Here is a 17,972-nt window from a genome sequence, read left to right on the forward strand (position 1 = left end):
TTCAGTCCGCAGGCCAATGCTCTACCCACTGAGCCAAACCGGTTAGGGCAGCAATATATTTCTATATCAATAAGTTTAAAGAGAATGACTTTTGGGAATCATTCGTATTACTTGATTAAGGCAGCCTGGGGGGAAAGGACCATCGACTTCACAAGAACGCGCAATTCCTTTGCCAAAGGCCCGGGTCGCAGGCGCAGACCGGGCTGAGAACCTGCCCTTCCGGCGCTCCCTGCCCGGCTTTGGAGTCTCTACCCTCCGAGCTGCGAGGTATTCTGGGATCGCCAGTCCGCTCCCTCATCTCGCGATGCTGTGCTCTCTGCGGCTAGGCCCGATAACTCCCCGCCCCCAACGTGTTTTTCAAATCCACCAATAGACGCTCATCATCGGCTCGAACCAGCCAATCAGAATGCGGAGCCGCCGGGAAATTTAAATCGCGCCGGCCGGCTGCGCGAGCCACACCGTCTGAGAGCTGAGCCGCCGTAGACGTTCTCGGAGCAACCGAACCGCAGCCCGTCCTCCGCTCACGGTCTCCTGTGAAAGCCTGAGCGGCTTGTGGGTAAGAACTCAGGCCCCAGCCCCGCCGGAGCGGTACCGGCGGGACCGCGGGCCGCGCTCTGCTGACGGGTGGCGGGAGGGGAGGCCCCGGGGACACGCCTGGCCTGGCTTCGGCCTCCTTCGATGACCAGGCCTCCTGGGCGTCGTTCGTTGACGAGGAGGCTGTTCGTGCGAGGCGAGTCCGCGGGCTTTGGGCCCGGGACAACCTCAGCGGGAGCCTTTGCGGTTCGCGACTCGCAGAATCAGAGCGAGGCTTACGGGCCAAAGTCCCGGAGGGACCCGGGGGCCGCTGCATATTCCGGGGTGTGTGATGGGGGGGGGGGGGCAGGGGAAGGGACTGGAGGTGGAGGTGGCCATTGGAACTCTCTCTCAAAACGTAGGCTTTGGGTTGGCTGTGTCAGTTTTGTGAACTAACGTAATGGAATAAAAATCCGTCGGAAAGACTCAAGTAAATTTTGTCATCGTGTGGAGAGCGCTCGTAAGTATCCGCGTCTGAATGATGTCAGCTAATAGGAGCCTAATGGAGGGCATTCCCTCGAAATTCCTAGAAAGGAACATGTTATCGGGATGTTGAAGATGCAGAGCTGCTCGGAGAATTTCAGGGTTGACAGGAGTTATGGGAGACAACGCAAAAAATGAACCAACTTTCTCTTTCATTTCTCAATGTGAAGAATGTGCCTATTTTGGCCATTAAAAGACCAGAGGCTCTGGATATTGCACCTGGGACATAGATTTTAACTGTAGGCGCCGTTTTTTTGTCTTCAGTTCTCTATCTGGGGACTGCATGTGGCAGAGTCTAGAGCTGCACTGTCCCGTGGGGGAGTTACCAAATGCCTGTGGCAAGTCCGAGCCTTGAGCTGTGCTGTAAGCTTACAGGACACGCAAGATTTTGAAGAATTGGTATGAAAAAAAGAATGTGAAGTAGCCATCAACACTCTTACTGACAAAGCAAAATGATAAAAAAGGGAAATTCTTTTTCTCTCCCCCCCCGTCTTAGAGCTTCTCCCTTTGTCTCATAACCATGTCCACCAACGAGAATGCTAATTCGCCAGCTGCCCGCCTTAACAGATTCAAGAACAAGGGGAAAGACAGTACAGTGAGTACCTTCTGTTGCTTTCACGTGGTATTTTTAAAAAATGTTTTTTATTAAGGTATTACAAATGTGTCTTTATCCCCCCATTGTCCCCTCATCCTCCCCATCACATGGTATTTTTAAAATGGGAAGATAATTGGGAAGGGATCAAAACTCTGAGGGAATTTGGAAATAATAAGAAAGCCCTCATTTTGCAACAAAACCCGAAATGATGGGTGAAATGACATGTTCTCTTTTTCCAAGGAAATGAGGCGGCGCCGAATAGAAGTTAATGTGGAGCTGAGGAAAGCTAAGAAGGATGACCAGATGCTGAAAAGGAGAAATGTGAGCTCCTTTCCCGATGATGCTACGTCTCCACTGCAGGAAAACCGCAACAACCAGGTAAATATATTTTAGCTTATGAATTATGGTAAAGCCAGAGAGCCAATATGGGACTTCAGTCTTTAAAAACATTGCTAGTGTTACGGTTTTAGCTATAAAATCTGAAGATTTTTTTCCCCCTGCTCTGAATTCGTTCTTTCCTACCCACTCTCCATAATCTACTCAAGTTGATTGCAAGGTGTTTAGCTCCGATCTCTTTTACTAGTAAGTTTCCCTGCATTTACAGCTGCCAGCTCAGTAACTTAACCTGGCTCATTCCAGTACCAACTGAAAGTGTGTCCAGAGCTACTTTCTGGTCTATTCCTACCTTTTTTTTTTTTTTTAAGTCTCTATTTTTTGTACTTGTTTGAGACTGTTCTATATAATTGATATTTAATTAACAGGCAAACAAATGTAGGGCTAATGAACACTTAGTAACCGACTATAAACCAAAAAATGGCAAATAAGGGATTTTATTTTTATCTAATCTAAAAAATGATAATTTGCAAAATTCCACTGCTTTTGTAGGGCACTGTAAATTGGTCTGTTGAGGACATTGTCAAAGGCATAAATAGCAACAATTTGGAAAGCCAGCTCCAAGCTACTCAGGCTGCAAGGTAAGTGTTGTCTGTTGTAGCATGGGTAACCCTAGAAATTAGCTTTTTTAGATTTTTGTTTGTTTTGGTGGGAAAAAGATAGATAGATGGTGTGGATGATGAATGGTTAAGCATGCATATAAGCATAACCAATGGACAGACAGTAGGGGGTTGAGGGCATGTGCTGGGGGGTGGGAGTGGCTGGGGAGAGGTCAATGGGGGAAAAGGAGACATACTTTAAACAAAGAATTTAAATTAAAAAAATATGTATTTTTTATTGATTTAAAAGAGGAAGGGGGAGAGAGAGAGATAGAAACATCTATGATGAGAGAGAATCATTGATCGGCTGTCTCCTGCATGCCCCCAACTGGGGATGGAGCCCAAAACCCGGGCATCCCTTGACCAGAATCGAACCTGGGACCCTTCAGTCTGCAGGCAAGCTGACACTCTATCCACTGAGCCAAACCAGCTAGGGCAACTTTGGTGTACTTTTAAAGAAAATTACAAAGTTTTTGATTGGCACACCCATTTAGAAAATTCGTATACTTAGACTTATCTCTCATACACAGATATTTGTGACACCCATCACAGAAAGGATTAATAATTTCTGGAGCTTGACTGCAGAAATCTAAATGACAAGCATGGAAAAGATGTTTAACCTTACTTGGTCAGAGAAATACAAATTAAAAGAACAATGAGAGATTAAAAAAAACTGACAAGATCTAAAGTAGATTTCTGCAGGGATGTAGAGGAGGGTGACCTACGCTACTGGTAATATTTTTATTTTGGAAAAAAGGTAGTAAAGACACCACATATGGCAGTACCCTGCAGCCAATCTGTTTAGCTCCTTTTACAATCCAGGATATCTGAGCATTTAGTGCTTCACTGTAAAAGGCTGTCTAAAGTTCTAAATCCTTGAATTGCATTTTTAATCGCTTTTTACACAAACTTCATTTGTTAATCACCTTCAACTTTTGTTTATCTTTTTGTTCACCCATAGGAAACTGCTTTCTAGGGAAAAACAGCCACCCATAGACAACATAATCCGGGCTGGTTTGATCCCAAAATTTGTGTCCTTCTTGGGCAGAACTGATTGTAGTCCCATCCAGTTTGAATCTGCTTGGGCCCTCACTAACATTGCTTCTGGGACTTCGGAACAGACCAAGGCTGTAGTAGATGGAGGTGCTATTCCAGCATTCATTTCTCTGTTGGCATCTCCCCACGCTCACATCAGTGAACAAGCCGTATGGGCTCTAGGAAATATTGCAGGTACTTGGCATTTTAAGTTCTTTTGACAGAATGTCTCTAATCATGCTGAGGTTGGGGTAAGTGCTTGGTATAAGTAAGTGACCTTTGTGTTTTGAACTTGCTTTCTTTCAGTGGTTATTAGGTGTGAAAGTGGCATCTAAGTAAGTTAGGGAATTTCTGAGAGTATTGTCTTTATGTTAAGAAATTGGTGCACTGAGTCACTCACTGACCATTGATGGTACTAGAAAAGTAGATAGGATTAACTTTGCCCTTTTTTCAGGTGATGGTTCAGTTTTCCGAGACTTGGTTATCAAGTATGGTGCAGTTGACCCACTGTTGGCTCTTCTTGCAGTTCCTGATATGTCATCTTTAGCAGTAAGTTACTCACTTGTTGATTCTAATTTTCCCACCACCTCAGAAAACAGGACTTTTCATTGCATTTTTCTTTTCCTGCAGTGTGGTTACTTACGTAATCTGACCTGGACACTTTCAAACCTTTGTCGCAACAAGAATCCTGTACCCCCATTAGATGCTGTTGAGCAGATTCTTCCTACTTTAGTTCGTCTCCTGCATCATGATGATCCAGAAGTATTAGCAGATAGCTGCTGGGCCATTTCCTACCTTACTGATGGTCCAAATGAACGGATTGAAATGGTTGTGAAAACAGGAGTTGTGCCCCAACTTGTGAAGCTCCTAGGAGCTACTGAATTGCCAATTGTGGTAAGTTACTAACTTTCAGATGAGAACATAAAATATAAGGAACATAATCAGTTGATACTAATGTTGACATTGCCTTTTTAGGCCATGATAAGCCTATTGTCAAAACTTTTGGGGTAGCCCTGACTGGTTTGGTTCAGTGGATAGAGCGTCAGCCTGTGGACTGAAGGGTCCCAGGTTCGATTCCAGTTAAGGGCATGTACCTTGGTTGTGGGCACATCCCCAGTAGGGGCTCTGCAGGAGGCAGCTGATCGAGGTTAATCTCTCATCGATGTTTCTGACTCTCTATTCCTCTCCCTTCCTCTCTGTAAAAAATTAATAAAATATATTTTAAAAAATTAAAAAAAAACTTTTGGGGTATAGTGTTTTTGAGCAATATTGGAGAAAATAAAAGATAACTGTCAGCATAACTTTTTTCCCCCCCATTTTAGACTCCTGCGCTAAGAGCCATAGGAAATATTGTCACTGGGACAGATGAACAGACGCAGGTTGTAATAGATGCAGGAGCACTTGCCATCTTTCCCAGCCTACTAATGAACTCCAAAACTAATATTCAGAAGGAAGCTACATGGACAATGTCAAACATCACAGCTGGCCGCCAGGACCAGATACAGCAAGTTGTGAATCATGGATTAGTCCCATTCCTCATTGTTGTTCTTTCTAAGGTAATGGAGTCTTAGGCCTTAATCAAAGGATTGTTAGTGTTTATGGACAGGCAATTGGAAAAGCTGTGCTTGATAGGATTCTTGATGTACTGATGTTAGCTTCTACTTACAGTCCTTTGCTAAAATGGCCAGTAATCTCTTTCATTTAAGGTTCAATAGTCACTTTTTCTAAAACAGTACTTTTAGAATCTTCTTTTTACAACCATTCTGAAATAAACTTGTTTCCTTATGTTTATTAGGCAGACTTTAAGACACAAAAGGAAGCTGTATGGGCTGTGACCAACTATACAAGTGGTGGAACAGTTGAACAAATTGTATACCTCGTTCATTGTGGCATAATAGAACCACTGATGAACCTCTTAACTGCGAAAGATACCAAAATTATTCTGGTTATTCTGGATGCCATTTCAAATATATTTCAGGTAAGTCTTATGAAGATATCATTTGTGTTTGGGTTTGATGATAATTGGCTTACTGTTTAATTTTTTTTGTTAATCCTCACCTGAGGATATTTTTCCATTGATTTTTAGAGAGTGGAAGGGAGGGGGAGAGACAGAAACATTGATGTGAAAGAAGTACATTGACTAGGTTGCCTCTCACACACACCCAGACCAGCCCAGGGATTGAACCTGCAACTGTGGTACATGCCCTTGACTAGAATTGAGCCCAAGACCCCTCAATCTGCAGGCCGATGCTCCATCCACTGAGCCAAACCAGCTAGGGCTATTTATTTATCTAAATGATATTTTTATTGATTTTAGAGAGAAGAAGGGAGGAGAGAAAAGCATCAATGAGAGAGACTCATTAATTTGTTGCCTCCTGGGGCCCCCCCCCCACCCCCCCCCTTACTGGGGATCAAGCCTGCAACCTGTGAATGTTCCCTGACCAGGAAGGGAACCATGACTTCCTGGTTCATGGGTCAGTGCTCAACCACTGAGCTACACCGGCCGGGCTGGTTCTCCACCTTGACCACACTATGGGATTATCTGGGGTGCTCTTACAAAACAGAAATTTTCTGTTTCCATTACAGACCAGTTGAACCTAAATATAGTGTCATTTTTAAAGTTGCCCAGGTGGTGATGAACAGAAAAGGTTGAGAATTATTCAAAACTCTGTAGCTCAATGCTATAGAAGTAGTTGCTGAGAGCAAGTACAGATCTGATCACCTTAAATTTTTAAAAAATGTACAATGGAGATAGTGTTTGTCTTGTAGGGTTGTTGAAGGAAGTGTCAAGTGTTTATTTCTGTCTGATAATATATTAGCACTCAAACATAGATTGGAATTTTTTTAGGCTGCTGAGAAACTAGGTGAAACTGAGAAACTGAGTATAATGATTGAAGAATGTGGAGGTTTGGACAAAATTGAAGCTCTACAAAACCATGAAAATGAGTCGGTGTACAAAGCGTCACTAAACTTGATTGAGAAATATTTTTCTGTAGAGGTGAGTAACCTGTTAACATTAAGAACTTGGAAAAGGGACATTTAAGGTCAAGCCCATGGACTTTTTTTTTGTCATACTTTTTCAATAAACCCTGTATCCTTATTAAATATAACAAAATATTAGTGTAAGTGGGACATAATGTATATATTTGCTCTTCAAATGTTTGGCATGATATCTTTTTAAAAAAATTATTTTTATTGATTATAGAGAAGAAGGGGGAGGGATAGAGAGATAGAAACATTGATGAGCTGCCTCCTGCACACCTCTTACTGGGGATTGAGCCCCCAACCCGCCATGTACTCTGACCAGGAAGTGAACCAGTGACTTCTTGGTTTATGGGTTGATGCACAACCACTGAGCCACACTGGCCGGGCCTGTCATGATATCTTTTTAACTTGAGATTTAAAAAAAAAATCACCAATTTACTTTCAAATGAATGGCCTTGGGAGTCTTAGAACTATCTTGAGAGTCAGTAGAGAAGTCAACCAACCCCATAGCTATACTCTGGGCATAATAAGCAGTTTTTCCCTTGCCTATTAAAGTGATAGGTAGAGAAGAAATCTCTCTTTTTCTGTTATCATAGTAGCATTTCTGAACCTATTCAGAACCTTCCCCTCCCAGGTACTAATAAACTGGCAAGTTTCAGCAACCTACCCTCCCTCCATTATTTCAAATGTGTGCAGGGTTAAAGGTGAAATATGCAGATGAAGACCTTAAGAGTAAATACAAACTTCTAGGCAGGCTACTACTTAGAGATATGCCATATTTATGGGAATATTTACTTATTTATTATGCCATATTTATGGGAATATTTACTTATTTATTATGCCATATTTATGGGAATTATTTATTTTAATGTTTCCAGGAAGAGGAAGATCAAAATGTTGTGCCAGAAACTACCTCTGAAGGTTATACATTCCAAGTTCAGGATGGCACTCCTGGGACCTTTAACTTTTAGATTGTACAACTGAGGCATAAAGTTGTTTGTTGTGTACTATGTTTGGTATAAGTACGTCTTACTGTTTCTCTACTAAGAACTCTTTTTAAATGTGGTTTGTTATTGTAGCACTTTTTACAACGAATCTATACTTGAACAGTTCCAAACTGTACATACTGTATGAAGCTTCTACTCTCAGTGAGTTTCTTCTATGTGGAATTGCACATCTTGCAGTCTCCTGTAAATAAAGATTAAATTCCACCATTTACCATGCCTATGTATTGTTTTCCAATTTGGAGCTCTTACATTGCCAATGAACCAAAATGATGTGACTAATTAGAGGTGTAGTTCTGTTTACAGACATCATTTGATGTAAGGATACATGGGTGATAGCTTTTCCTGCCTGCTTCTGAGTTCTGGCTTTGCTCTAGGCTGCTTCTCCTCTTGGTAAGTAATAATGGCACCAGCCAGAAAGATATTTTTCAAGAGTTTTCACAAAGGAATGAGCCCTCAGCCAGTCTCCTCTAGCCTCAGTGGCCAGGGAGGGGGAATAAAAACTTAAATTTAATCATGAGTCTCTGGGAGTTTCAAGCGACATTCATTTCTTCCAACTTTCAAGGCTGAAAGTAGTTTCAAGGCTGCACCTGGCACCTTGCAAAGTTTACCCAGATTTATGTTTATTTGGTAAGGGGTTGGTCCAACTATTAATCTCTTTAAAATTTAATCCCCAGGTGCTTCTTCCATATAGTCTGGGTTGAAAGCCACTACTCTAAGAAATAGTTACGCTGTTAGCAGGATAGGAAATGGATTGAGGTGGTTGTGGTTGTGGTGGGAGTGTTAACTACAGTATCCATAAGTCTGAGGAAAATGAAATGATTTAAAAAGTAGTCTTGTTTGTGCTTTTTGGATGAGTTAGAAAAGTGATGAGTCAAGCCTCCACTGCTGACCTCTGACAGCCTTGCCTGCCATTTCCCCCATAGAAAATAAAAGCCATGGTGGTAGAAGTGGGGATTTGGGTTGAGACTCAAGTTAAAAGTGATTTGTACTTCCCATTGTGGGCATGGCAAAATGGCTCCCGCAAAGAAGGGTGGGAGAAGGGTTGTTCTGTCACTGTGATAGTGACCAGAGAATATACTATCAACATTCACAAGCATGTGCATGGGGTGGGTTTCAAGAATTGTGCCCCTCAGGCACTCAGATCTGGAAATTTGCCAAGAAGGAGATGAGAACTCCAGATAAACTGGGCCAAAGGAATAAGGAATGTGCCATACCGTATCTGGGTGCCATTGTTCAGAAAATGTAACGAGTGTGAAGATTGACCAAACAAGGTCTGTGCATTGGTCATCTACATAAGTGTCACCACTTTCAAAAATCTACAGTTAATGTAGATAAGAATTAACTGCTGATTGTTGAATAAAATTATAAAACTGCAAAAAAAATCACAAGTGATTTATGACCTTTAAGGGCACTGTACTCAGAGAGAAACATCCATGTGAGAGACACATCAACTGGTTCCCCCCACACGGGGCTGTGGACCGAGCCTGCAACCAAGGCATGTGCCCTAGACCAGAATTGAACCTGAGACCCTTCAGTCTGCAAGCTGATGCTCTAACCACTGAGAAAACTGGCTAGGGCAAGGTAGTCTTTCAAGTTAGTAGTAATGTAACAAATTTTTGTTTACCTCCTCTGAGCAGTAAGGGTATTCCCCCAATTCAAGGTACATGTAAATACTTTATTTTTTTTTAGGAAACAATAAAATCACTTTAATTTGCTACTTTTCATTTTGAAAAGTTATTACAGTATAATTTGCAAAATTCAAAGACAGATGCCACTGAAGGCATGTCCTGGGAACTACTGAGAAATGTCAACTATGTCACAAATATATTTTACCTTTTGCAGGTAATGGGCTTTTATTATTTTTAAATACGTTTTTATTGATTATAGAGAGGAAGGGAGAGAGAGAGAGAACATTCATCAGGAATTGAACCGGCAACCTCTCAATGCATGGGATGATGCTCAACCAACCAAGCCACACCAGCCAGGGCAGGTAATGGGCTTTTAAAGTTTCCTACATGAAATAGAATGTAGTGCTTATCCTGTTTGGGTGCAGAAAAAGAACGCAAGTTTCTAACCTGGAACACTAACCATGTTACATGTAGTTTCCCCTAAGAATAGGACATTTTGTAGTCCTTTTCTTGCTTTCTCTGTTCAAAGGCTTTCCCATGAAGTGGGGGGGAGGAAAAAGAAGTAAAATTGCAGCTCTATAGACTGCCCGCACTCTCCCAGCTACTTCTTGCTCCCTCCTTTTTATTTCTACTCTTTCTAAAACATAAGTCCCTTCTTGGATGCTGGATCCAAAAGTCTTTTAACTTGAGAAAAGGTAATGTGAAAATAAATCTGGACCCTCTAGACCAGTGGTTCTCAACCTTCCTAATGCCGCGACCCTTTAATACAGTTCCTCATGTTGTGGTGACCCCCAACCATAAGATTATTTTTGTTGCTACTTCATAACTGTAATTTTGCTACTGTTATGAATCGTAATGTAAATATCTGATATGCAGGATGTATTTTCATTGTTACAAATTGAACATAATTAAAGCATAGTGATTAATTACAAAAACAATATGTAATTATGTGTTTTCTGATGGTCTTAGGCGACCCCTGTGAAAGGGTCGTTCGACCCCCAAAGGGGTCGCGACCCACAGGTTGAGAACTGCTGCTCTAGACTTTTGCCCTAAAGATAGGTGGAGCTTCAATGGCTTCGGAGGGACTAGTGTAAACAGTATAAGGTCTGGGTTTGTTAAAGTAAAAGCGTGATTCAATATGAAGTAATGGACAAGAGACAGCTGATTTCCAAAAATACATTTTCACATTTTAGATAAAATTGTTATGCTGGTTTTCTTGGAGTTGAAATTCTTAGAGGCATTTGTTTTCATTGAACTTAACTGTGCTGGGGTCCAATCCCAGCGGGTCCAGGGGTCCCCAAAGGTGTGGACGGAGTCGGCGAAGAAAGAATGACACGAAGACAGCCTTCAGTTGATCAGCAGCCTGGTCAGGACCTCTAGCCAGGATCTCCAGCCAAAGTTCTGGTCGGAGTTCTGGTTAGGAACTGACGAGGATCTGATGTTTATTGTCTTGTTACATCCGTATTTATACCAGCCGATTTTAATCCTGTCAATTTCTATTACAAAGGTTAGGGCGTTTCTTATCTCCATTCCAGGGAGTAAAGATTATGTAGCTTAACTACCCGCCTGGCACTTAATTAAGGGGTTGTATCCCCTCCCTAACCTCAGGGAAAAATCCCCACCTGGGGAAACAACCTTTCTCGGAGAGGTGACCTTGGTTAAAACACATGGCGCTAAGGAGAGCAAACATATTAAGAACAATATGCTATATATGCCAGGTCCCTTGAAACATATGCTGTGCAGATGTTTCTTTCCTGCAGCGACTGTGTCAAGCAGCAAGGATGGACCGGCTTCCGGCATAACTGGATAACATTTTTGACTTTGAGAATGAGTTTTCATATTCAGCTTGATGTTTAAAAATCTGAAAAGAATACTATATAGTTGCCAAATTTTTCTTCTTTCATGTGTTAATATCTAATTGCTTTTGTTGATGCACTAAATTTTTTTTAGCTCCTAGCAGTTTTAAATCCCATTTAAGACTTTAATAAATGATAAATCTTTGCCTATAACTTTCATTTTTGTATTGTAGGTAAGAAAGTAAGGATGGGAAGATAACACAAATTTTAATGAGGCAAATACCAAGCAAAAATTGCTGATGCATATTTTGCTTGTTACAAAAATCTTTAAAGTATCATTAAAAGAATGACTTTTAGTATTAAACATTTCACAAAATATTAAAGTTTTTTTATTGATTTCAGAGCGAGGAAGGGAGAGGGAGAGAGAGAAAAACATCAATGATGGGAAAGAATCATCAATCAGCGCCTTCTGCACCTCCCCTACTGGGGATTGAGCCTGCAACTCAGGCATGTGCCCTGACCAGTGACCTGCTGGTTCATGGATCAATGCTCAACCACTGAGCCACACCGACTGGGCATAAATATTAATTCTTTAAGTTGCTACATTGTATCTTGGCTTTAAATCTAAGCAAGCTACTGACTATTTTTAGAGTAAAGTAGGAAATAAACATTCCTAAGGTGGTTTGATCCCCCCCCCCCCCCCCGCCCCCCGCAATTTCAAATTTTTCCGTGGGTGGGCCAAACTCTGGATAATTTCTTGTAACAGTAAATCCTCATTGTTAAGTAGGATTTTTACTTCAGCATTTGGCTTCTTAAATTGCCCCCCCCCCCCCCCCCCCCCATTTTTCCCAGGAACAAAAATGTGTTCCCCAAAGTGGGATGGTCCCTTCCCTCCTATCAATAGTGGTAAAAGCAAAATCTTTTTGTTTGTATGGGCAGTTGGAAAACTTGTGAGACACAGGATCCCAAGTTCAGAAGGCCATTAGTGGAAGTGTAGCTGGCTACTCCTTTCCTCCCTCCACCCTGTTGAAGCTTGCCAAAACTCAGCTGGCTGATTTTGGAAAGCCATGAAAATATCACTAATGGTGCTTTCTTTTGAGATTGGGCTGTTGACCTCATTTATGATTAACAAAACTTTCCTAAATCATGCAGTGTCTCCATTCCCCAAGGGAAAGTGTAAGTGAAAATGTTTTAGCGACATCACTGATACGTATGTGTCATAACCCCAGCTAATAAAGATAAGAAACACTCAAGCTATCAAGTAGGGCTTTTTTTGAAGGCAGAACAATTTAATTTTGAACATTTGTATGTTAAATGGCATGTTGTTGGCATAGTTTGAAAGCATAATTCTGGTGTCTATATAAACACCCAGTTCCTCCTAAATATTTGGGACAGTTTCATAACACTATGTAGGAGTTGTATCCACCAAACCCTTTTAAATTGATCAGTTTATGCATTCCTCCCAGGCTTTTCACAATCACAAATGTCTTTCCCATCCTTGTTAGTTAGAAACATCGATGAGAGAGGAACATCGATCAGCTGCCTCCTGCACACCCCCTACTGGGGATGTGCCCGCAACCAAGGTACATGCCCTTGACCGGAATCGAACCTGGGACCCCTGAGTCTGCAGGCTGACGCTCTATCCACTGAGCCAAACCGGTTAGGGCCACCAAACCCTTTTAAATTGATCAGTTTATGCATTCCTCCCAGGCTTTTCACAATCACAAATGTCTTTCCCATCCTTGTTCCTGGGATGGGGTGTAGTGGAATGGACTCATGTTAGGAGCCATATCTGCCCAAGTTGGTGACAATTGGGCTGTTAAAAGATAGCACAATCCTTAGTGTAAAATAAGTACTCTTTAGATATTCATTATTATGTTAATATCCCAGGTAAATATTATAGATATAGAACAGCTTTTCCCAAGCATTTAACATCAAAAGTTCTCTTTTATTCTACATATTTCTATTTTTATATATTTTACCTTCTAGACTACTTATTATTACTTTTTTTTTTCTTATTAATCACAGATATAAATCAACATGAGCTCACCACATGGTTTGTTTCTTTATTCAGGATAGGATTCTATCCAAAAGTTGGATGTTTTGTTAGCCATCAGCTCTTTACAGGCTTGACATAGATTGTTGAACAGCAGAACTGGCCTAAGGCCCACCAGCTTTTAGCCTTTGCACCTATCCAGTGAGAACTCTGAGTTTTTTGTGTCCACTATTAACCTTTCTCTTAATTCTATTGGACAAAATTTTTGGAGCACCTCCTCATCCAACTTTTCACTGGCCCTGAGAACAGCCACCTGAGCCACCCAACTCCAATGTGTTGATGGTTTTCTTGGAAGCTTGTCAGTATAAACAACAGATAGGCCTTTGCTCAGTAGTGATACGAAGCTTGACTGAAATAGCAAAGCAAAGCTGTATTTTTTACTCTGGAAAAGGTTTGCTGTTTAGAGCTTGAACAGGTTCAGGCAGAAATATTGGAAGCTCCTTCATAAAAACAAGGGAAGAGGAAAAATTGGATGAATAAGAAAATTCAAAAGGAATGAAAAGTCAAGGTATGATAAACAGATGGCAGTTTCTGAATGTAGCTACAAAAATTACATTTTTAGCAAAACTTGGATTACAGGAAAAATACTTGGGAAAACATAAAATAAGACTTTTCATAATTCTGACTTACACCAAAATTTTAGGTGGCAGATAACTATCTCTGACCCCTTTCTTGCCCATCCTCTCAACCAATGTTTGTGTTTTTTTGGTAACTTTGGGAAGTGACTTCCTAGTTACAGAAGTAGTACTTATTTTAGAAAATTTTAAAAACACAGAATGCCACAAAGGTTAAAATAATAGCTACCCTGGCCAGTGTGGTTCAGTTGGGTGAACATTGTCCCATGAACCAGTAGGTCACATTCGATTCCCACGTTTGATTCCCCGTCAGAGCACAGGTTGCAGGCTACTGGGGCACAATCCACAGTAGGGGGTATGCGGGAGGCAACCCATCAATGTTTCTCCCTCTCACCCTCTAAAATTAATAAAAACATTTAAAAATAGTCTAAAATTCCTCCATTGAATTGTACATTTTTTCATAGGTAGGAATTCTGAATCTGAGTAACCTGAGATTCAGGACAGGCCTTCAGGGGGCCCATGAACACCTGAAACGATGCAAAGTTTACTGTGAAATACATGCATGTGAGCTTTTCTGAGATGGGCTCATGGCCTGATGAAAATTAGGTTCTCAAAGGTGGAGCCACCTTGAGAATATTACAAACTTTAGGTGTAGATCTTTCCAATTTATTTTCTTCACATGTGTAGTGTGCTTTTTAAAAATTCACCCTCTGAGCTTGCTTTCAGACAGTAGTTTAAGAAATCAGACCAATGAATATAGCTGTAATTTGACTAAAGAACTCTAGTTGAACAGGAGTCATAACTGCTGTCCCTAAATGTTAGCATTTGGTTGACATTCATTCCACAAGAATGGTGTATTTGTCCATAGAAGATGGCAGGGGCTTGTGGTTCTTCTCTTGGCCTCAGTTGGGCTTTCCTGCAGGCCCTGGAGGATGGGCGGTAACACAGGACATGTTTGGCTCCTCATCCTCCTGCTGACAGCCAAGTCTCTGAGAGGCCAATCACACACTTCCCGATGTTGGATCCCAAGCCCTGCTGACCTGGGAGAATGAATAGCTCCTAACTGTTAGACAACAGGGAACTCCCCGGCCTTCAGCATAATCAGGTCTGTCATTGTCTTCATGAACTGGCTTTCTTTCTGGGCCTTGTCCTTTGCTTTGGAGGTAACGACTGCCATTTTCCTCTGGTATTTCTGCTGTGCTGAGCATGCTTGCCTTTCTCATAGAACTGAGGAATTTGCTGGCCAGTCAGCTGGCTCACAGATGGCTGTCAGTCCCATGTTCCTCCTCCCCAACCCCAACATCCCCACATTGATTTGCTTGGGAGGTGGGATGGGTGTAATCAGTTTCTTTTTGCTGGACATTTTGGAGTTTGGCCTAAAACAGAAGAAATTGACCTCATTCTTACCCTCCACCAAAGACGGAGGATAACTTGATAACTAGCAAACCATTACATTGCTAAATTTCTGGTGAAGAAAATCAATCCCTCCCTCCCTTCCTCCCTCCCCTCTCTCTCTCTCTCCATACATATATACATGTGTACACACACACACACACACACACATACAATGCTAGAAGAGTTTTCCCTCCTCCTCTCCCTCCATACATATATACATGTACACACACACACACAATGCTAGAAGAGTTCTCCAGGGTATGTTCTTTGGGACAGTATGACATCAAAATAATCTAAGATGATTGTAGTCTCCAGTTTCCAGAGTGACAGTACACACACACATGTTCAGGTGGCAATGGCAGTAGAGCTCAGTTTCTTGTTGGGAAGAAATTCTTCAGCGTCTATTTCCTGTAGAGAATGCTAGCAGGTTTCTAACATACTTCAGCTGTTCAGGAAATACTTGAAATAATTCCCTGCTCTAGAGAATAGGAGGAGAGCCAGAAAGTTGGAAAGTATTTCTCCTTCTTTTGCTCTCAAATGTGCTTCACAAGGACTCCACTATTCACACACACACACTCCTAAGGAGCTCTTTTCGGACTCTCCCAGCCTTTTCTTGCAGAAATGTTCTTTTTAGAGTGTGGCAAGAGTCCTAGTAACTTGGACTTCCCATAGCATCCTGGCCTGAGCTTCTTAAGAAACTTTACAAATAAAAACTAATTAATCTTGGAAAGCCCCATGGGAGTCCTCCTAGCTGCTATTGAAATGTGCCAGCTCTGAGGTGAACCAGCTGCCTTCTTTACCCTCAGCAACAATTCAAACAGTGGAAAGGAAACCGACTGCCTCATGCCATTGAAACTGCAAAGAAGCAGCAAGTGAGGCACCATGTAATTAATTGCCTCTTTGATTGGCTTTTTGCTACATTCTGTGGAGTTCAGATACTGGTGTTTAAATTGGGTCATTTAGACTTTTGAGCAAGATGTCAGATAATTTTTTTAAAAAGAACCATTTAAGATTAATTTTCATCTAAAACAGTGGTTCTCAATTGAGGGCAATTTTAACCCCCAAGGGAAAATCTGAGCGTCTAGAGACATTCTTGGTTGTCAAATCTTGGGAAGAGGGATGCTACTGGCTTCTAAGTGGGCAGAGGTCAGGGATGCTAAATATCCTGTAATGCACGAACAGCCCTCCACAATAACAGTTATCTGGTCCGAAATTTCAATAGTGTCAAGGCAGACAAAGCCTGTTGTCTAAAGTTTCAAAGATTCAGTGTTGGCTTGTGTCCTCTCTCTCAGCCCCAGATCTTATGTTGACCTTTGAGCCCATTCAGATCTAGACTCTAAGCTCCTGGGACCATCCTGGGTTCCTGGCCCAGCCCTGCCCTGCCCTGGATGCATCTGCAGGTGACGACATTTCCCTAAGCCGTGGGATATGGGAGACACTCCTGCCTCTCTTTGCACCATATGTTCCCTGGGAGTCACATGCATTGTGTATCTTGTGAGTAGTTTTTCTGGAAAGGGAACCACTTTTTGCATTGCTCCCAGTCGGGCCCCAGAGCTTCGAGGTCCTGTTGTCCCTGCAGTGGGTAGGGTGAGGTATTTTCATTTCTCTGATGGGCTGTTCAGTGAGAAGCTACTTATTTCTGCATTTCTCAAGGCCCAGCCATCAGGGAGGCCTCAGTGTCCATTTTATGGGGTTGTTGTGAAGGTTAAATGACTTCGTGCAGATGAAATGGTTAGGGCAGTGTGGGGCACACAGCAAGCGCTCAGTAACAGCTGTTGGCAGGGTGGCATAGTCTTTGCCTTCCACAACCTCCACAAGTTCTCAGCAAACTCACACAGAAAGTTTGATTCTGAGACAGAGATAGCTGAGAAAGATAAAGGAAACAGTATTTTCGTCTGTTTAATGATTTTATTTTACCTATTTGCAAGCTCACCTCCCTTGTCCTAACACTTAACTCTGGGCCTCAGAATCCCACCAGTGGGTCATCCCCTCCTACTCACTCCTTTGCCCTTTCCTTGGCTGTTTTTTGTTGCCTCCACATTACTGGGTAAAGAGTAAGGAACTAAATGCCCAATCAAACCTTAATTCAATCCATCCCACCTAGATCCCATCTAATCTAGTTAATGGGGCTACATTTGCTTCCAATTCCATCAATTAAATCAAACCTACCACACAATGAAACTAACCTTCCAGGCCAAAAGCTTTTGCTTTGAACATTGAGAGTGTTAACAGGAGAAAAATAAACCTGCCTTCCTGCCACCTGAGGAGTCTGAAGCACTGATATGAAGAACGAAGATGCTTCTAAAACTTGGGAGACACGACCTATCTCCCGAGTTTACAAATTTGGGTGAATTCTCTGGAACTGAGGCCAGGCAGCAGCAGATTCCAAATGGCTTCCACAATGCGCTGTGAGCCCACAGTGAGTTCATTCTTTTGGATTTACGCTGAAGGTGAAAAACAATGCTTTCCTTAGAATGGTTGAGAGAGAGAGTAGAAGTTATTGGTGAAAAGAAAACCAAACCAATGCATTCTTTTTTTTCTCACAGTGGGTTAATACTTAATGCATGTTGAAACTGTGAACACAGGGTGTGGGATTTGCTATGAAAAGCGCCCTGGGGGATACTGAGCTCTTTGTCTTAAGTGGTGGGAGGGTCCAGATTTGTGAAAATAGTAGCTTCCTCCCAACTGGAAAATCTGCCACAGGGAGGCAGTAGAGCCCAGTGGTTAACAGCATGGGCTCCAGAATCAGATTTGAGTTTGAATCGGAATCTGGCACTGAACAGCTGTGTGACCTCCAGAAAGTTACTTAACTGCTCTCATTCCAATGCAGCAAAAAGGGGGATAAAAGTGGT

The 17,972-nt window shown here is 42.0% G+C and overlaps 1 protein-coding gene across 5 annotated transcripts; it reads left to right on the top strand.

The window, feature by feature from the left end:
• Positions 1-423: 423 nt before the first annotated feature.
• KPNA2 (karyopherin subunit alpha 2) lies at positions 424-7,881 on the top strand. 5 transcript variants are annotated; one of them, XM_023756987.1, is made up of 12 exons: positions 429-556; positions 1,321-1,455; positions 1,553-1,651; positions 1,892-2,029; positions 2,537-2,625; positions 3,605-3,873; positions 4,133-4,227; positions 4,309-4,572; positions 5,001-5,234; positions 5,474-5,656; positions 6,527-6,676; positions 7,542-7,881. In XM_023756987.1, exons 3-12 carry the CDS (start codon positions 1,577-1,579, stop codon positions 7,632-7,634), a joined length of 1,590 nt encoding a protein of 529 aa, XP_023612755.1. In that variant the 5' UTR covers positions 429-556; positions 1,321-1,455; positions 1,553-1,576; the 3' UTR covers positions 7,635-7,881. The 5 variants fall into 5 exon arrangements, with proteins under 5 accessions (XP_006092502.1, XP_023612755.1, XP_023612754.1 ...); XM_014458899.2 differs by lacking the exon at positions 1,321-1,455 and adding an exon at positions 936-1,033 and having other exon boundaries at positions 446-556; XM_006092440.3 differs by lacking the exon at positions 1,321-1,455 and having other exon boundaries at positions 424-556.
• Positions 7,882-17,972: the final 10,091 nt, after the last annotated feature.

This window comes from Myotis lucifugus, unplaced genomic scaffold (assembly GCF_000147115.1).
Source record: "Myotis lucifugus unplaced genomic scaffold, Myoluc2.0 scaffold_100, whole genome shotgun sequence".
Classification (NCBI taxonomy): Eukaryota; Metazoa; Chordata; class Mammalia; order Chiroptera; family Vespertilionidae; genus Myotis; species Myotis lucifugus.

Excerpts from the sequence above, each read along its gene's own strand:
- KPNA2 (XM_006092440.3), top strand. The coding sequence starts at position 1,577 with ATGTCCACCAACGAGAATGCTAATTCGCCAGCTGCCCGCCTTAACAGA. Across the intron at positions 2,030-2,536 it reads AGGAAAACCGCAACAACCAG|GGCACTGTAAATTGGTCTGT; the intron begins GTAAATATATTT and ends CTGCTTTTGTAG. Across the intron at positions 2,626-3,604 it reads CAAGCTACTCAGGCTGCAAG|GAAACTGCTTTCTAGGGAAA; the intron begins GTAAGTGTTGTC and ends GTTCACCCATAG.